This window comes from Thermobia domestica, chromosome 4, assembly GCF_964235325.1.
Source record: "Thermobia domestica chromosome 4, izTheDome1.hap1.1, whole genome shotgun sequence".
Lineage (NCBI taxonomy): Eukaryota > Metazoa > Arthropoda > Insecta > Zygentoma > Lepismatidae > Thermobia > Thermobia domestica.
Window position 1 is genome coordinate 226,684,477 of NC_137457.1, and position 22,220 is coordinate 226,706,696.

The 22,220-nt window shown below is 33.6% G+C and overlaps 1 protein-coding gene across 1 annotated transcript in view; it reads left to right on the forward strand.

Annotated features, from left to right (window-relative positions):
* LOC145683884 (cubilin-like) overlaps positions 1-22,220 on the forward strand; it is a 1,291,374-nt gene that overhangs the window by 327,060 nt on the left and 942,094 nt on the right. Inside the window, exons 13-14 of the mRNA XM_081755522.1 lie at positions 7,613-7,753; positions 9,425-9,609. Coding sequence (XP_081611648.1) covers positions 7,613-7,753; positions 9,425-9,609 — 326 coding nt within the window. The remainder of the gene's footprint in view (positions 1-7,612; positions 7,754-9,424; positions 9,610-22,220) is intronic.

Below are 22,220 nucleotides of genomic sequence, written 5' to 3' on the forward strand. Positions count from 1 at the left end.
CAGAACTTCCAGACGTGCCTTTCGATAAACTTACATATTTTCTGAAAAACTTCAGTAAAGAAGTTTCGAAGGATACTATAAATGTATTCTCTTGGACTTTTGAAGGACGTGGATATCCTAGAAAGTCAGTCTTGATGACGAGCACAACCGAGAAAAAATGACTGTCCTGATGGTGCAAGTGATTCAGAATTAGGAGAAAATGCATTTGTTTACAAGGAAAGCGAATGCAAAACGTGTTGCAAAATTGTCCAATGTGCTGCTTTTTTAATTTTGCAGAATTGTAAATTTTGCAGTAATACTTATCCAGGTTTCCAGCATACAAATTTTTATTGACTTTGCCCGTAACTCAGGTAACATGTAAACGAAATTTTTCAAAACTTAAATAAACTGAAATACATTAAAAATAGGATAACGAGTACCATGTCTCAGGAACATTTGAAAACATTTATGTTGATGTCTATTGAAAAAGATTTATTAAAAAATATTTCGAATGCAAAAGTGATAGATACAGTAGCATCAAAAACTAGTACACTAAAACATCTGCTAATTTTGTAATATAGTATACGTTCTCCTTGAACTTCATATAATATTTTGAACAATTCAGAATAATATACTGATGAAAGCATATCAGGTTTTAATTGTCAATTGTTAATACTATTGACTTACTGTAGAAAGAAAACTGCAATTGATTTGCGACATTGAGATACTGGTGGTCCTTGTGGGAGAAAGCGCCCGCGTCCCTCTAAAAATGCCTATCCGTCTCTGGTCCAAAACCTGGATAAAGTGTGGTGGAAATCAGCAAATATTCAAATATTGCATATGCAAGATTCTTGCTGGTCTTGGTCTGGCGAGAATCTTGCAGGTATTGTCTTGGTGTTGCGAGAATCTTGCAGGCATGGTCTTAGTCTTAGCCTTAGTCTTGGTCTTGCATCGCTACTTTTCTCACCAGCAATCTGTTCAACTTTTAACCTTATTTTGGCCGGTATGTATATACTTATATACCGTCCTATCAAGTGGTACGTTTTGTCGCCTGTCATTATTTGATGACTGATTAGAAGACTCTTCACAAGTAGCTCTCCAGGCAAGTGGTACGTTTTGTCGCTTGTCATTATTTAAAGTGTTTTTAGAAAACCTTTCACAAGCATCCCTCAGGGTAAGTGGTACGTTTTGTCGGTGGTACGTTTTGTCGCTAGTACGTTTTGTCGCGTATTCAGCAGGCAGGGGTGCTCACAGGCTGGTTTTAGGGCGTTGGTTGCACCCGTTAGTCTTTTTTTTGGGGGGAGAAGGGCATATTTTCTTTCAATATGTTAGAATCGCACTTTTAATTACACTATAATTTTCCTTTTAAGAACGGCAACTGTGAAGGTGAATGAATGTATTCTCTGTGGCTTGAAAGGATAAAATTATGACGGAAGGTGGAAGAAAATACTGTATACACTGATCCTGTTTAGAAAGAATGGACAAGGGCTACTAAGTGATGTAACCTGCAATGTATTCGACATGCAAACCAGTGTGAAAATTCAGTGGGGAGGGGGCATCTCGCTAAGAATTTAAGCACTCTGTTTTGGGGGGCGAGTAGTATTTTCGGGGGGGGCGAATTGCGCCCAAGTACTTGGAGAGATGGGCTCCCCTCGGTTGAGGGCGGGGGAGGGCTACAATTCTTATGTGGTTAACTGCTAGCCCAAGATTCAAGATTCCCCTCCCCTCGAGAAAATTCGTAAATAAAACACTGACTTAGCCTACAAAATCCCTATTAAACAATGGCAAGCGAGATCACAAGAGAAAACTATAGTTAAAGGGACAAAGGAAAATATTCGAAACAGTTTTGGCGGTAATGTATCTTTAAAAATGTAGGTAAATACAAAACAATTTAATTTAAACGGTTATTTTATGATACTAAATGATGAATATTCTTGACCGGATTTCGAGGCCAAGTGCTCCAATGTGCCTGACAAAACATCGAGGAATCCCAGGATTATTTTCTACTTGCTTCTAAGAAATACCTGATAACAAATACACTAAAAGTTCTATCCCAAGTTGGCCAATGAAAAAAAAAGAAAGAAAAAAAAGAAAAAAGAAAAGAAAAAGAAAAAGTAGTGGACCAAAGATACTCCCTGCTTACCTATAGTCGTTTCACAGCAGGTGTTATCTTCAGATAGAGAAAAAGAATCTTTTGTGTAGAGAACAAAAAATCTACAGTATTTTCGAATTACAATATACTTCTCCCTGCTATTGGAAGAATCAGGTGTCTACTTTGATCCAATCTTACTCAACCTCACGCTCAAACTCATTTCGACCTCACACTCACTCGACCTCACGCACACATCATCAGTCTGACCTAACCTCACGCTCACAAACTCATTTCGACCTCACGCTCACCTCACATGTCTGACCTCACACTCACTCAACCTCATGCTCACATAACCAGTCCGGCCTCACGCTCACTTCGTGAGATTGAGGTCGAGTGAGCGTGAGTTCGGAACTCGTGAGCGCCGACCTCATGTGTTTGGACACCTATGCCCATGACTCCCCGATCCATGTTCAACATTTTTCGTAGTAGAATCGTAGATAATTTAATTATAACTAGAGCTAGGATGTATATAATTTTGACTTTTTTTTATTTGGTAAGTAACAAAATAATATGGGACTGCGCTGGCTCAGTGGTAGAGCGTTCACCTCTGGTGCATAGGGTCCTTGGTTCGATCCCAACTCGCGGCAAGATAACTGTGGTTTACGTGGGTTTTCCCGAGGTTCTCCCCTTTTTCCCCACTCTCTTCATTTCATTCATTTCTCATAATCACCGTCTCTTTTAGCCTAACCACCATAACCGTGGGGCGTAAAACTTAAAAATTTCATTTCATTTGAAAATAATGACGTATTGGTTTCGGAAACATAACAAAATTCATTAACCGTCCATGTAATGAAAGAAATAACGCTCTTGACCTTTCATCCTAAAAGTACTTTTGGCATTTTTGCTGTTTTTGATGAACTGGATATTTTATTGACTTTTTGGAGCTTTTTCGCACATTTTTCGAGCTTTTCAATTTTTCTTTTAAAAATAAGAACGCGGCTACAATTTCCCTATTGTTTCTGCACAAGTTGAGATAACATTCTCTATATGTAAAAATTGTACTACAGTTCAAGAATGATCTCTTGTGTGAACCTATAATTTGTTCCGCTGTATCAAAATATTATAAAAGTATTGCGTAGGTATAATTTTATGTTGCAAGGTGACGTACTTTAAATCAAACTTATTTTGATGTATTTGTAGTAAATTTCAGCTAAGATATAATGAAAATAGCATATTTTAGGATAATATTTGACGTCATAGTATATTTTAAAGCTCTTTTTAGTGCATTTTCAAAGACGTTTACGACAAGCCTTTTGTATCTGTTTTTGTTTTTTTCTTTATCGTATTTTTTAAGGGCGAGTCGAAATTATAGCAAAGCTCTGAGTCCTAATTATAAAAAAGACTGCTATATCTATGAATAATGTGTAAATGTATACAGTCACTAAAAATTCATGAAATGGTAACTACTATGCAGCACACTTTATTCAGTACATGCATTGTTTACATTTCCGAAAATTTATGATTAATCGCTTAGTTTTGCGGCATAGTAGTTACGCATAGTAGTGGGGGTGATTGTAAATAGATCGGTTTACATTTCACCAGAAGGCTGTGGTGAAAGGGAATTTGTTACAATAATACCCCGCAGCTCCAAAGCCACTCTCGAGGCTATAGCTTTCTGTTTTTTTTTTTGTTTTTTTTTAATATTTATTTTCTTTCCAACTCCACTTCCCCGGTTATGTGATTGCCGAAGAACACAGACCCAGAAATATCTCCAAAAGATAATCACTATTGGGTTAGGCATTATTTTTTGTACCTTGGTACAGGTACAAGGTACTGACTCAAATTTGTATTGGGTACAGGTATTAGGTAATAGCTAGCCAACCCTAACAGCACAATTACATAGCAGGCATATGCCTATCATGTTCCCTCAGGTATATGGGAATGTGTCCAGTATGTGCCTTATGTAACACAGAGAGAAATCACATGGATGGCAAGTGATAGTCACAGTCTATGTCCGCCCCTAGACACATGCCTGATATGTACCTGGGGAACGTGCCTAGTATGTTCTAGGTTTGTTTCCCATGTCGTAAGCGTCAATGAATCACAAAATTACTCCCACAAAGTATGTTAAATTGCCTATATGAGTAATGTGTTTACATTAAGGTGAGTCTAAAAAACACTGAACAAGTAAAAAAAATGTACCCCAGGATGAGCGCAAACCACCAACCTTTGGATTACTAGCCGTTGCTCTTCCGAGTTGACCACGGAGGCGATAAACAGAACATCGTTTATAGAGGAATAAATCGTTGAGGTCTTTTGAATTTGGTGAATCCGAGTGCTCCTTTAACTGCATAAATTCGATTACAACCATTTGGAAGCAGATAAAATCTCCTAATCATGTAATTTTATAATAAAATGACGAGTGTCTAATTTACTTTATTTCAGGTTCTGTCATATTCACTTTCAAATGATCAGCGACACTTGCCATCTATAAAAGTTGATGCATTTGTTGCTTCTAGTACACAATCGCTTAGAAAAATAAGCAACAAATGCATCAAATGTGAGAGACGAATTTAAACAAATACATGGCGCATCCCTAGCACATCTGGTGCTGTTAGAGTATCTGAAATAGTATGTACCTAAAGGACGTGCCTAGAACATGACAGATATATGTTCCAAGTGACAATAAAAGCAAATGACTGTTAGAGTGCGAAACTGAGCGAGGTATATAAATGCTATATTTGTGGTACATAGTTGCAAATATCAATTAGGTGTAATAAGTACCTAACACTGTAGGTAGCTGATGTACATACTTAGCGCTTACATGATAGGCATGTGCCAAGTGTCTGGTACCTAAAAATTACCTGGGACACCTAAATGGCACATGCCTAGCACATCTCGTGCTGTTAGGGAAAGTACCAAATATAGGTACTGATCAAATTCCCTCTGATACTATTCTAGGTACAAGATCCTACCCAATTATCTCCCTATCTGAAATAAAAGTGATAACAGAATTCGTAAAATTTTATATATTTAATAATAATAATAATCCAGAAAAAAGAATATACTTCTTTATTTTACTTGTTTATTTGTTTATTATAACAACACAATAGGCATTCTGCCTATGGTACACGACAGTATTTTTTTTTTACAGAAAAAATACATAATTTTTTACTGTTTCATTAATTCAGCTTATCAGGTTACAAATTGTATTCCTAAACAATCTTTCAGACATATTGAATACGTCTATCACTTTATACTTGTCTTCAATATTATTGCAGAAGGATCTCATTCTCCATAAAGAAGATTTATATAGGATGTCAATACATGCTTTCTTAAAGTACATGTTACTACTATTGTTCAACTTCGTTTTAGACATTGGAACTTGCAGAAATATATACATATATTAGAAGTTATTACCTGACCAGGATAGCAGTGTGGTTTTGGGATGATGGCGCTGCTGTTGTGTTTACATCAGTTTCTTGGCAAGCGCGGTGAGACAGGGGAGCGGAGAGTTTCACTCTATAGTGTATCCAACGGTTTTTAAAAGTTGCGGTTTAGATGTTATGCATAGCCTAATCTCTTTCCGCTTAATAAAGAACGCCGTAAGTTATGTGATTGTAGTGAACCATTCCTGCAATAATGCAGATGTATTGTGAATAGTGATATATGGATGGAAATTACCAATTTAAGAACAACACAGCACAATTGACAATTCAATGAGCTTCTACCGTGTATTAAAAAGATTATATAAAAATTGATTACGTTTTATTCGATGTCATTATAAAACAGGAGCAACCTGTAAAACGCTGCTCTCGTTAGTTTGTTCGCAAGTTAAAATGGAGTTATATTTTTGTTGTTGATGTTTTTTGCTTGTTACTTAAGATTTTCTGCAAATAACTTCAATAACTTTTGAAAATTTTTGTCTTAACTTGAGCCAAGGGCGGATACAGGCTGAATGTTTGGAGGGTGTTCGTTCGAAGTCAAATCAAGTTGAGAGTTTATTGCAAAAAAAAAAAAAAAAAAAAAAGTAAAACAACTTTAGAATAGGAGAAGTAGCTATTGTCTGCAAATTCTAGAACAGAAATGGTCACCTGCGATTTTGAAGGTGGACATTTTTTTGAGCAAGAACGCCAATGTAAGTAATTTCTTGCAATTTATTATTTGACTTCTGCAACGTAAAACAAAAAAAGTAAGGCATACCTATTTTAAGTTTTATTTTACATTTATAATACAAAGGTGAAAATTCTTAGGTTTTATTTTTAAAATAAAAAATATCCTATTCTGGGGGGGGCAATCGCCCCGATCGCCCCCCCCCCCCTGAATCTGCCCTTGACTTGAGTATATGCGTGAAGTGGTTTATTACAAACAGGACAAAAAGAACTGTGATAGATTAATTACAAGTAATCCGGTTAGAAACACTGCTGCTTGCATTTTAGTATCAAAACCGGCCGCCCGCACTCATTCGCTGGTCAGGTAACAGTTCTATGCAATCGATTTTTTTATTTAATGTTTTATAAAGAAAAATTAAATCATTAACAAACCTATGTTGCTCGAATGTCAGTATATTGAAGTTGTTTGCTAGTTCTAGGTATGATATATATGCGGGGTATAATCCAGTTTATATATATATATATATATATATATATATATATATATATAGAGAGAGAGAGAGAGAGAGAGAGAGAGAGAGTTAGTTAGTTTCAAAAACTTGCACTGTACTCTTTTAATTTCCTCTGGTGGATAGAATTGGAACTAATTTGCATCCTTACACATCCTTCTGCATATTCTCAACTATATTCCTACCAAGTTTTGTTCCATTACAACTTCTGGTAACTCCACCAGAGCCTTGAAAACAAGGATACACTATAATAACCTAGTACTTACGGATGATGGTGTATACAAGCGCCTGGTGTTTGGATTGTGGAAATCTCCCAAGACTTATGACTTTCCCTTGTAACATTATTTGCATACACTACGCTGTATGTACGCTGGAGTATATTAGTCAAATGTTTGACGAAAGTAGGATCACAATTTGGAAAGCAAGCCAATGTTTTAACGAGGGAGGCATCTTTAGCTGAAGGTTTGCAAAATAGATATTTGAGCGTCTTTCGATATAGTGATAGTCGTTTGATTCTTGTTTGCGTTGTTGTAAACTTACATGGTTCTGAAATTCAACCCAATTCCACTCATCATTACTAAACGTTAAGTATTTCCAAATGGAATCTCCTTAAAAGAATGCAAGTAATCAAAACGAAACTTACACAACGTTACAATGACTGAAAGCAGTATCGAAAACTAGAATCAGTGTTACTAAGAATATAAATTAAAAAAAATGAATGGCACTATTGATCCATTACTGTTTAGTTAGAATGTACTAACATTCATAATGAACCACTCCATTTTAATGGCAATCGTTGATAACTTCGGAACATGTTACATGTTAATACTATTCTATTTATGTGGAAATGATAAGAACTATACTTCTAGGTTAAAATTATTACCATAAGAAAGAAAAAGTTTTTTTTTCTTTTCTTGCAGGGCAAACATGTAATGTTGAAATCAATCCTTGTGCTAGTAATCCATGCCAGAATGGTGGAACTTGTATTCGGCAACAAACTGGATTCATTTGTGACTGCACCAGTGACTTCACCGGAGATTTGTGTGAAACGGAACAACAAAGTTAGTAAAATGTTACTTCATACTTTTGTTTATTAGTTAATGCATGCATCTTTATTATAAAAGAGAAACGTCTCATTCTGTAAGTAACGTTAATTTCTAATAGTTAACAGTCGCCGCTTCGCTATGTTCGTTGCCTGTGTGCCTTTATTTGAAAAAGGATAGTGATGATACTAAACATGAAGTTGTTTGGCTGTTTATTATTAAGACAAAGGTTAAAATTAAACAAGATTGTAATTACTTATATAAAATCCACAAGTATATTTATTCAGTGTCAAACACAATATAATTTAATAACTAGGCAGCACGAACACAGTATATAAATTATAGACAGTCGTTACCGTTTATCTTTAGAACAGTGCAAGATTTAACAAGTTTTACCACTAACTCACATGAAGCATACTACTATTAAGAGGCCGTAAATATATTGGTAAGGACGGCGCAGACGGACGGTGGGGGCAGACCGACAGGAGTTAAGAAACATAGTAATAGAAAATATACTAACCTGGCAACAATGAGTTGAGTCATGTGTGGTGTATGGTTATAGTTTGTGCTTCACATCGCAGGAGTTGAATTCACTGAATATCGTGTGTGTACAGCACTATTGCGAGTAAATTGGCAACAATTACACAGATGTAAGTGTCCCAAAACGTGATTTGTAAAAACTCGACTTCAGAAATTAAATATTTGATAAGGAACTAAAGTTACTAAACATTCGTGTAAAGAGCAGCAGACAATAGCATGAATAAGCACACGCCCCACTATAGTAAATGAACGTTGCCTACCATCTATTGAGTAGGGTCAAAGATACTCAATCTTGGGACACTAAATTGATAGCAAAAACTGCTTCTTGATATCTCTTATCGTTTTTGCTCTGATACCTATCAACAAACAGACTGACATAGCCGTTCTATAAGATTTCCTCCATTTATGCATAGAATAGTTTGGATGTCTAATATATGGCTCAGATGGATCAAAAAATGTATTCATTATTTAAGTCGGAACGATTCTTTCTTGCAGGTGTCTCCCATATTTTTAATGAATTCAATTGATATATTATATATCCAGATTGCTTTTCCATTCCTAATCTCGGATGTAGCTTTTCGAACTAGTCCCGAAGGATACAAAACCCTTTATCATCTTCGCATACTTCATTTCAACTTTAACATCTAGGCCACACGGCCTGTCCCTACTCTCATATAAGTCCTCAACATATTCTTTCCATCTTCCTAAGATTTCACTTCTCTCGCTGACTACCTTCCCATTTTTATTTTCTACTACCATCGTGATACCCTCTTGTTGCCTCCGAAGTTCCATGGACTGTACAGGATCTTCAGTTATATTATTTAGAGAAAATAATAAATGAACAATTTGATAAAACTACATTTTAAATATATTAACTTACCTTCAATGGCCAATAAGAAACGTAAACGTTTAAATCAACATATAAAATTAATTGTAATTAAAATTTTGTGCTTAATAAAAAAAACTCTGGAATTACTTTGATGATATATAACTTACGCAATAAAGCATAATAATTTAGAATGAATATCATAAACACTTTTTGAAAAATTAAATGCAAAAATCTTGTTTCTTACATTTTCAACAATAACGTTTCTTGATTCTTTGTTTAACGTAAGATGAACATAATACTATACTTATTTCTTTATATAGGTTGTGGAGGAAGGTTTACAACACCCGTTGGTTCCTTCAGATTTCCACATGGAAATGGAACAAATCAATATCCACACAATATAGAATGTGCTTGGATTATAATAACAAATATTACTCAAGTAATAAAACTTACGTTTAGAAGTTTCCATTTAGAAGGAGGAAGCTGTCGATTTGATTGGCTTCAGGTATATTAACATTATTATTATTAGTTGAATTATTGAACTAGTATCAAAGGTGACCTATCATAGTATAAAAGCTAACCTTTTCTGATCTTTTTCGCGCCAACGACGTCTTATGTATTGGTACAGATCTATGAACGTACCAACATAATTGGTTTTCTCTGATTCTTGAAGATTTTTGAACCCTTTTAATAAGAATCAATTGTGCCAATGTTACATTTAAAAGATTATATCCAGTATAAGAGATACTTACTAGTAGTAGAAAATGGATCGATCTGGGACAACATCGCTCAACTCACGAGCCCCTGGGAAATTGAGCACCGTACACCGTGAGTCCACGGTCTTTTACGACCTCCATTTTAGGGGTGAATTTGTTCCCTTTTATGAGCACTTTTTAGGGGGTGTACTCGTTCTCTTTTATGACCACTTTTTAAGGGGTGAACTCGTTCCCTTTTATGAGCATATTTTGCAACCCCTATTTTAATTACGAACACATAGAAGAGCACATAAGATTACGAACACATAGAAGAGCAGATAACACACACAGCAGAGACTACGTAACAGCAAGGGTGGACTCGTTTCCTTTTATGAGCATATTTTTCAACCCCTATTTGAACATAGCAGAAATTACATAAGACTACGGGATGTATTCCATCCCTATTTGAACATAGCAGAGAATAGGGGTATATTCGTTCTCTTTTATGAGCACATTTTAAGGGTGAACTCGTTCCCTTTTATGAGCATATTTTTCAACCCCTAATTTAATTACGAAAGATAGCAAGAGTCGTTTCAACCCTTATTTTAATTACGAACACACAGTAGAGCATTCTACCCCTATTTTAACATAATGAACATAGCAGAGAATAGGGGTGGTGAACACACAGCAGAGGTGTATTCGTTTTTATGTAACATAGCAGAACTAGTAAAAGACTACGGCTCATTTTTCAACAACACATAGCAGACATAAGACTACAGGGGGTGTACTCGTTCCAACCCCTATTTGAACATAACAGATAATACATTCGAACCCTATAGCAAAGATTCTTTTAAGGAGTGAACTTGTTCTAACATATATTTGAACATAACAGAGATTATTTAAAGATTGCAAAGGAATGCGAACTTCCGTGTTTTGTTATCAGTTACATAATAACTTCCGCCATATGTGGATAGTTCTCATTACGTCATTCATCCGGATTTTAAAAAACATTGAGCTAATTTTCTCTTCAACAGAAAATAACTTGTCATTCAACGATAGGATTGAAAAAAAGGAATTCCCGAACGTAATGCAATCAATCACAAAGGTATATGTTGATCGCTCGCTGTATAACTTGTCATTCAACGATAGGATTAAAGAAAAGAGGGGAATCCCCGACCGTGACTCATCCCTATTGCGCAATATGACGTAATGCGATCACACAGGTATAAAAGACTGACCGAGATGTTTTTTGTAATCACTTCCTTCTTGGTGTGTTCGTATCAGATTTTCAGATCGTATACCTTCAGATTTTTTTCTTTTGTGTGTGTGTTTATATTATTAGTGTTGTTTTGTTTTCTTTTGTAGGTAAGACATTTTATAATAATACTATTATATTATAAAAACTCACTTCAGAATTATTATAGTAACTTTGACTTATTTAAAAAAATGGCAACAAAAAAGGTTAAATCAAATACTATCAATTCACCAACTGATACTCTATTTAATAATAATTTGAAAAAAAAATCATTTTAAAATGTGATACTGTTTTAAATTAGGATAATGGATGTTTTTTAAATAATAAAAGAAAAGACTGTTTAGATATATTAAAACAAGAACAAACTAATACATCGTTTAAAGTAAATTTTTCTTTGGCTACAACTTTTGTAAAACCAGTAATTTAGAAATATGTAGATTCTTTGTAAATAGTGGTAACGAAATTATTTTACCGAGTACAGATGTGAATTCTATAATTGAAAAACTATTTAATAAAATTTTAGTTGAACAAGAAAATAGAGCAATTAAGAAATCAGGGTGGTCTTTATGTTCTGAACCAAACCATCACTTAGAAATTAAAATCAGTAAATATGATCCTCTGTCAACTTCATCATTTATAAAATTACCTCAATGGATTTTATCTAAAAAGAATTGTGTTCTAAATATTCAAAATAACGATAATAGATGTTTTATGTATAGTATTCTAGCTGCTTTATATCCCGCAAAAGATAATCCACTGCGTGTGAATAATTACATACAATATATTAATACTTTATTACCGTTATTTGAAAAAACTAATATAAAATTCCCCGTCGAAGTAGAACACATAAGCAAATTTGAACATATGTATAATTCCGTATTTACTAAGGAACATATTTCTATTAATATATATGGCATTGATTATGATAATGAAACAATTTTTCCGTTACGTATATGCGAAAACACATCTGTATTTAAACGTATAGATTTACTGTATTGTGAAGAAAATTGCAATAGTCATTATTGTCTTATAAAAAATCTCAATGCGTTTTTGAAAAGTCATAAAGAGAAAACTTATGTAAAATTGCCTCAATGGATTTTATCCACAAAATGTGTTATAAATATTCAAAATAACGATAATAGATGTTTTATGTATAGTATTCTAGCTGCTTTATATCCAGTAAAAGAACAACCAAATCGTGTAAATAATTACATACAATATATTAATACTTTATTACCGTTATTTGAAAAAACAAATATAAAATTCCCTGTCGAAGTAGCACACATAAGCAAATTTGAACATATGTATAATTCCGTATTTACTAAGGAACAAATTTCTATTAATATATATGGCATTAATTATGATAATGAAACAATTTTTCCGTTACGTATAAGAGAAAACACAGGTGTATTTAAAGATATAGATTTATTATATTTAAACTCTCATTATTGTTTAATTACAAATTTAAATGGTTTAGTTAGACATCAGTTAGGTACTCATCAAACATTTATTTGTAGACGATGTTTAGTATCTTTTTATAACAAATCAAAATTAGATGAACATGAGAAATTATGTAAAGAACACACTCCAACCAAAATTAACATGCCGAAACAAGGAGAAGTTTTAAATTTTCGAAATTTGAAATTGTTATTACAGAATGATGTGATAATAGTTGCAGATTTTGAAAGTTTATTAAAACCTATAAATAAACAAAGTGGATCTCATACAATACAAATTCACCAACATATACCATGCAGTTTTGGTTATATTGTATGTTGGAGTAACAACTATATGAAATCAGATTTAGTTATTTATCGGGGAGAAAATGTATCGATGAAGTTTATGTCTGCTATGGAGAATGAATTAAGAAAAATCATAAACATATTAGATCAACAAAAACCATTAATACCATTAAATAGTTCTCAGTTACAGGAGTTTAATCTATCTACTGAATGCTCTGTTTGCGATAGTAAATATACGAGTAACAATAGAAAAGTTAAACATCATAACCATTTAACTGGTCAATATATTGCCACGGTGTGCAACAATTGCAATTTACAAATTAAACGTCAAAGTAATTTTATCCCTGTCTTCTTCCATAATTTGTCTGGGTATGATGCACATTTATTTGTGAAAGAATTAGGTTGCACCCCTGGCAATATTTCTGTAATTGCTGAAAGCACCGAGAAATACACCACATTCTCTAAGCACTTTAATTTTAATGGTAGACCTATCGAGTTACGTTTTGTAGACTTATTTAAATTCCTGCCGTACAGTCTCGAAAATTTGGTGTCAAAATTACAACCTAAGCAATTCGTCTACAGAAAGCAATATTTTTCTGATGATAAGTTCCCTTTAATTCTTCGTAAGGGAATTTATTATTACGATTACATAACAAATTTAGATACATTTAATGAAATTGAATTTCCTGAAAGAGAGGCATTTAATAGCAAATTGAATAAAACACAAATTTCCGAGACTGATTATCAATATGCAAAACTGATTTGGCGTGTGTTTAAATGTGAAAATTTAGGGGACTACCACGATCCATATTTAAAATGTGATGTACTTCTCACAGCAGATGTGTTGGAGAATTCTAGAAAGACATGTTTAAATGCTTTTTGCATTGATCCGATTAATTGTTTTACTGCACCTGGGTTGGCATGGCAAGCCATGTTATATAAAACAAAAATTGAACTTCAACTTTTATCAGATATCAATATGTATATGTTTGTAGAAAAATCGATTCGCGGAGGTATTACTCAAGCTGTGTTAATTTATGCCAAAGCTAATAATCCCTACGTACATGATTTTGATGCGGAAAAAGAAAAATCTTATTTACTCTATATTGACATGAACAATCTGTACGGACTATCAATGATTGACTATTTACCATATGGTGGTTTTCGGTGGGAGGATAAAATTGACAATTGGCAAGATAAAAATAAAATTATCAATTGGCCCACGGATAGTGAATGGTTTTTTTTTTCTAGAAGTGGACTTAGAGTATCCAAATTATTTACACGAATACCATTCTGATTTTCCGTGTGCTCCCACTAATGAAGTTCCACCAAATGGTAAATACTCAAAATTGCTATTGACACTTAAATCGAAATCGAATTATATCTTGCATTATAGAGTATTACAATTTTATCTAAAACAAGGTTTAATATTGGTAAAAGTACATAAAATATTATGGTTTCGTCAATCTAAATGGCTTGCATCATATATACAAGAAAATACTCAACGCCGTGCAAATGCTACAATTGAATTTGAAAAAGATTTCTATAAGTTATTAAATAATTCTGTATACGGAAAGACAATGGAGAATGCACGAAAACGCATTGATATAAAATTAATTAACAATGAAAAAAAGTGTAAAAAATTAGTAGCGCAAGATCAGTTTCAAAATTGGGTAAAATTAGGAGATAATCTTGCATTATTCCATATGTTAAAAAAATCTATAACTTTAAATAAACCGATCTATATAGGAGCTACAGTTTTAGAATTATCAAAATTAGCAATGTATGAATTTCATTATAATATAATGAAACCTCGATATGGAGATAAGATTAGCATTACTTATATGGATACTGATTCTTTCATTTACTACATTAAAACCGATGATATTTATAAAGATATAAAAGACATGAACGAATATTTTGATACTTCTAATTATGCAGAAAATCATGCTTTACATAACACAAAAAATAAACACGTTTTGGGTAAAATGAAAGATGAGTTAAGTGAAGTTCCTATCATTGAATATGTTGGTTTACGAGCAAAAGTATATGCAATTCGCACTAAATCTGATAAAGAAATAAAAAAATAAGGGTATAAGAAAAAATGTAACACGTATGATTTATATCGAAGATTTTAAGGATTGCTTAAACAATAATCGAACTATTAGAAAGAAACAAACACAGTTGCAATCTAAAGAACATGAAATCTTTACAGTATCTGTTAATAAAATTGCTATAGATCCTCATGATGACAAGCGATGTATTCTTAATTGTAACATTCATACATTGCCATGGGGACATTATCAGTTACCATTGAAATATTGTGATAAGTGTAAAATGTAAAATATTTTTTTAAGAAAGTAAGTTTTTCAATCGAAACAGCATAATGATAATCAATGTAAAATATGTAAATAATATTTTAGGAGAAATATATAGAAATGATGTCTTATCAGGATGAAAGAAAAAATATTGTAAATGAATTACATAAATCTGCTAGAAAACACTATGCTAGAATTCCTGTTATTACCAAAGGTATTCACGATTTATGGCAGGCAGAATCTTGTGGAAATGAATAGTGGGAGATTAAAAGGTCTAGCAAAAATTAATAAAAATTACAAATATTTATTAACTGTCATAGATACATTTAGTAAAAAAGCATGGGTGGTGCCTGTGAAACAAAAAACTGGTGAACATGTTGCCAAAGGTTTTGAGTCGATTTTAAAGCAAAATCAGATAAGTCCTAATTATCTTCAGACGGATAGAGGGAAAGAATTCTACAACACATACTTTACTCAATTAATGAAAAAATATAATATTAAGCATTATTCTACATATGCTGAAATAAAAGCTAGTATTGTCGAAAGATTTAACAAAACATTGCGTAATTTAATGTGGAAACGCTTTACTTTACAAGGTAATTATAAATGGCTCGATATATTACCAGAATTACTAAAACAATATAATCATACTAAACATAGCACTATCAAAATGAGACCTGCAGATGTAACCAAAAAACATGAACAGGTTTTATTATCAACCGTGTATTGTAAAAAATTTGCTTCCTTTAAAGGAAAACCAAAATTTAGAGTGAATGATTATGTTAGAATAAGTAAGGCGAACAAGCATTTTCAAAGAGGATTTACTCGTAATTGGACGACTGAAATCTTTCAAATAGCTGAAGTATTCCTGACAAATCCACCGACCTACCACTTAAAAGATAACAAGCAACAACCTATACAGGGACGTTTTTATGAACAGGAATTAATGATGCGCTATGTTCAAATAGGAGTGAAAAATAGGCCAACTGCTATGTTACATTAAAATAGGGGTTGGAATGAGTACACCCTTTAAAATGGTGGTGGTTGTGTGTTACGTAGTGTTGATAGTCTCATGTTCAAATAGGGGTTGAAAAATATGCTCATAAAAGGGAATGAATACACCCCTAAAATGGAGGTTGTTGTGTTTATTATCTGCTCTACTATGTTAAAATAGGGGTTGAAAAATATGCTCATGAAAGGGAACGAGTTCATCCCTTAAAATGTGGTCATAAAAGACCATGGGTTCACGTAAGCCATGCTATGTTCAAATAGTGGTTGGAAAATATACCATACTCTAAATAAGGGTGGAACGAGTCTTATGTATCTGCTGTGTGTTCATAATCTTATGTGCTCTTCTATCTCAGTGTAATTTCTGCTATGTTAAACACCCTAAAATGTGCTCATAAAAGGGAACAAATTCACCCCTAAAATGGAGGTCGTAAAAGACCGTGGGCTCACGGTGTACGGTGCTCAATTTCCCAGGGGCTCGTGAGTTGAGCGATGTTGTCCCAGATCGATCCATTTTCTACTACTCTTACTTATGTTTAATTATGGTTCATTTTCACTGGAACTTAAACTTTAAAGATGTTATTATTACAGTCTAAGAACTATGTCTTAGCTCAATGATCTCTCATGTAGATATTCTTCGATATTATATTTACTTAGATATAATTTCTTGGAGGGGAATCAACAATTTGCATATTTCAGAATTCGAATTTGAAGGGAAGAGGAAAACCAGTATTTGAACACATTTTAAGGTGTAAAGTACTCCTGCTCAGTTGCTCAAATCGTCTTGAGCCGTAGATTATGTAAGCTCAAGAAGGTGTACTTTACATGTTGGTTCTACCTCATTAGAGAAAGTTACAAACAGGAATTGTGCAGAAACAGGAATCTTCCTTTGGGCCCGATTGTATGCCAAATTAACTCGGTTAGTGTTATTGCAAAAACTAAAAGTTTGCTATATGCATATTATCTTCGTTTTTGTAGGTTATATAAAAGTCTCTTTCCTACAGGATTCCAGTTTAGAACTCGGTTTTCTCTGCATTTCCTATGTGAAAGAGACGTGTCCAATCACGGAATTTATCTATGAACTATATTTCTAAAAATTGTTAGTATGAAACTAGAAGAGAGTAAGAGCCTTCACATCTACGAAAGAATTGCGCCAAGGTAGAAAAGAGCAAACTAAATATGATTTTTGTTGCGTGACCCTCAATTAATCTGGAACAACGCGCTGCTCTGTCACAAGTCAAATTTCAATTGTAAGATGATGAAACCACATTCAACTCCAATGATGGAGAGGATTAATTATGAATGAATCAAAATAATAAGTGTGCAATGTTTTGTACTACGATGTACCGGAAGATTATGGATAGAGATTGATTTACTGCTTAAAATGATATTTATGGGAAAATTTTACTTTCATGGTAAAATTATGGTTCATTGTTACTTTCCTTTGCTTCTATAATAGTAATAATTTTTATAACATTATAGTAACACTTTCGGTAGTTCTAATTACAACAAATGCTAATAATTGTGATTTTAATTTGTGTTATAAACTTTATCATTGTTTATCATACCTCAGAACTTTTCGCGTTATCAAATTATTGTAAACGGCCTTAAGATCTTTATGCCTATTGGATACAGTTTCTCGAAATAACACTTTTTGAGAAAAGTAAAATTTTCAATTTCTTATAAATTTCTTCCTATTCAGTTGAAATACGTCATATGATCATAAATTCGACACTAGGACACTTTGCATGTCAATACTAAGGCACTTTATATGTGAAATCACAACAGAGTTACCATCTTGAGTTGTAGAAGTAGTTTGTTATGTTTTTCGGTCGCTCCGAAGTGCAATCAACAGCAAAATAGGTGTTTGCTGTACGTGTGAAAGGCAAGAAATGGACTTATTAGTTATGTGGTTATAATTTAAACATTATTTAGCTTAATATTTTAATTGATGGAAAACCGCTATGTGTATGGTATAGTGATAGTGACATTATTGATATAATAGAAGGGATGGAGCTTAAGACAGGCTCTCCATTTTCGCAAAGGAGTGATATTGCGTAAAACAAAGAAATGTTGAGTTCTTTTCGCTCTTCAAATGAGACAATGGTATCTGAAGCGAGGCAGCTCAGAGAAGCCATGTCTAAAACGGTTGCCATGTGTGTTGTTGAAGGCGAACTTGGGCAAGTGAAAGCTGACATAAGTTATCTTCATAAATGTACCAGTTATCTAGAAGACTTTGTCAATGATTTGCAACATCGCTCACATAGGCAAAATCTACTGCTTACAAGTAAAAGATTTTACAAAGTGTAAAACAAGGCTGGAGCGACACAGAGAATAAAGTAGCGGAGCTGGTGAATGTTCAGTTTCAAATGTAATTTTTGGATGATGATCTCTACCATTTCAATAGAGTCAGCTTTTAAACTCTTGGAAGAAAACCGTTTCATCTTGTGTAAAATTTTGGAGGGAAGATGAAATCTTAAAATTCGAAGGCTGCGTGGGACAAATATGTACATTTTACAAGATTATTCATATGAAGTGCGCAACGAAAGAAGAAACTCCAATGTTATTTAGTGCAAGCTCATAATCAAGGGCATTTTGCGTTCATGTATTACCGTCTTTTTATTGAGGGCGAAGATATTTTCTTTCGCAACTTGAACAAATTGAAGAACATAAAAATGTGTCCCATGAAGATCAACTGAAAGACAGCTCCCTCTATTGCGAGTGGAAACGCTGTTTCTACTCCACACATTAAACATCTCCTCCACCTGTTAATCAGAAGCTGCATCATTAACAAAACGGAGGAAATTCCTGTATCCATTCACCGAGCAATAACCAGTCCCGAAGAAGAAGACGACGACCTAGGTCAACTATTTTCCCTTGAAGAAAATGTTCTAACGGACCTACACATGTAAGTACCAGTAAACACATCTTTAGGAGTGATTAGTGATATCTTTTCAAATGACAATAGTTTTATTTAAAATAAAACTTCTCGAGGACTAAGGCAGAAACAGAAAAGTTAGAGAAAAAGGAAACCCCTCAGGAAAGCCGGTGTTTTGGATAGCGAGTAATGCACCAACTATCATTCTACATGCATCTCCTCTATTCTGTTGATAAACTAAAACATCTGCAGGGGAAGTGTATGCTCGTCTTGTGTCTTTAACAGAAGACATTTACATGCATGTGTACGTAGAAAGAAAGATGGGTAAACAAGAAGACAGGAAAGTGCGAGAAGATTTTTTTTAATTTTGTAAGCTTTCATAGACGGATAAAGAAACCTTGAAGCCAGGAGGAAAAAAAAAAAAAAAACAACTTGTGTGCCATGCTGCATGCGAGAGGCGATTTACAGGGCGAAACAACACTAAAAGGAGATCACAAAATGCCACTAAACAAATATGTTACTGTGTAATAAATAATATAATTTGTTAAAGTATTAATGTAATAGAATGTCTATAATTTAGGGAGTGTTTTGTTAGTAGGAATCTGTTGTTTTTAAACATACCTAGGTACAAAGTCTCGGCGGTGTAGCAGGGAAGTTTTACTCCCGGGAATTATTACCCCTTGCAAATTCACAATAATTCGAAATGTTTGAACGGAAAATCATATCATATCAAAAGATACATCAAAGAAACACTCCGACGAGGCGGGTAATAATTCCCGGGGGTAAAAATTCCCTGCTACCTACGAATTCTCAACAATTTGAAAAGTTTCAACGAAATATCATACCAAATCAGAAGGTACATGAAAGAAGCACTCCAATGATGGGAGTAATAATACCCTAGGGAATTATTACTCCTGTACGAATTTTCAACAATTTGAAATATTCAAAAAGAAAATCATACCACACCAAAAGATACATCAAAGAATTACCCCTTTCAGTTGGTAATAATATCCTTGAGAATTATTACCTACTCGAATATCCAACAATTTCAAGTGTTTGGATGGAAAATCATAACATGGAAAGATACATCAAAGAAACACCCAGACGAGGGAGTAATAATACCCTAGGGAAATATTAAGTAACTCGAATTTCCAATATTTTGAAATGTTTGAACGGAAAATCATATCATATATCAAAAGATAGATCAAAGAATCACCCAGAGGAGAGGGTTAAGAGTATCCTGGGGAATTATTACCCCTTCCTATTACCAATAATTTGAAATGTTTGAACAGAAAACCATACCATGTCAAAAGCTCCATTAAAAAACCCGATAAGAAGCGGGTAATATTACCCTATGGAATTATTACTCGCGTCGAATTCTCTATAATCTAGGATCCATTTAGTTGTAGTGGGACGTCAGATTTGAATTTTAACTAGCTAAGGATTTTGTCCAATTTTTGACTATTTTTGTCGAAACAAGAATTCTTTTTTACAATTCAAAGTAAGAAGAAAGGCCATTTTAAGATTTGGGCGACTTCAATCATCGCCAGGAGTGTGACATCTTCAAATCTGAATTTCAACTAGCTTTGAATTTTATCCCAATTTTGTCCATTTTTCTCCAACCAAGAAGATATTTTGTGGAATTCAAATTACAAAAGAGTGCCATTTCAAAATTTGAGTCACTTCAATCATCTGTAGTACGATTTTTTAAAATTTGAATTATAACAAGCTCAGAGTTAAGTAGCTCCAGGAAAGAAATTGAACCGTCTAAATAAACAAAGGAGAGCCATTTCAAAATATTAGCGACTTCGATTACCTGTAGTTTGACATGTACAAATTCGAAATTTAACTAAACCAGAATTTTTTGTCCTTTTTAAATTATTTTCGCGCTACGTTTCGTCTATACTATTCAAATAAATAAGGGACGGTCATTTCAAAATTTGGAGTATTCATTTAGTTCTAGTGCGACGTCTTCAAATGAATACTTTGGAATTTTGCACAATTTTTGTGCTTTTCTGTACAACGAAGATGAAATTTTATACTAATTTAATAAACGAGGGAGAGCCATTTTAAGAGCGAGAGCGAGGCTGGATTTACTTGTAGTGCGATATCTTCAAATTCTAAATTTTACTAGCTCAGATTTTGGTACTTCCCCGTCATCGGCGTATTTCTTTGATTTATCGTTTTATTTGGTATGATTTTGATTTCAAACATTTCAAATTATTAAGAATTCGTCGGGGGTAGTACTTCCCTAAGGTATTATTACCCCCTCGTCAGAGTGTTTCATTGATGTATCTATTGATTTGGTATGATTTTCTGTTGAACTTTCCCAATTATTGAAAATTGGTAGGGGGTAATAATTCCCTAGGGCATTATTTCCCGCTCGTCGGAGTATTTATTTGATGTATCTATTGATTTGGTATAATTTTCCGTTGAATCTTTTCAAACTATTGAGAATACGTAGGAAATAATAATTTCCTCGGGTATTATTATCCCCCTTGTTGGAAAGTTTCTTTGACGTATCATCTGATTTCGTGTGATCTTCCGTTGAAACATTTAAAATTATTGAGAATTCGTAGGGAGTAATAATTCCCTAGCGTATTATTTCCCGGTCGTTGGAGTGTTTCTTTGATGTATTTATTGATTTGGTATGATTTTCCGTCGAATCCCTTCAAATTATTAAGAATTCGTAGGGGGGTAATAGTTTCCTAGGGTATTATAATCCCTCTCGTGGGAATATTTGTTTGATGTATCTTCTTGCTCTGGTACGATTTTCCGTTGAAACATTTCAAATTATTGGGAATTCGTAAGGGGGTAATAATTCCCTAGGATATTATTACTCGCATCATCGGAGTTTTTCGTTGATGTATCTTTTGATTTGGTATGATTTTCCATTGAAACTTTTCAAATTATTGAGAATTCGTAGGTGGTAATAATTCCTAGGGTATTATTACCCCCTCATCGGAGTGTTTCTTTGATGTATCTATTGATTTGGTATGATTTTCTTCCGCTGAAACATTTCAAATTATTGAGAAATTGTAGGGGGTAATACAGTAATTTCTATGGTATTATTACCCTTCTCGTCGAAGCGTTTCTTTGATGTATATTTTGATTTGGTATGATTTTGCGTTCAAACATTTCAAATTATTCTGAATTATTTCCTAATGAATTATTTCCCCCGATAATAATTGCCGGGGGTAAAAATTCCCTGCTACACCGG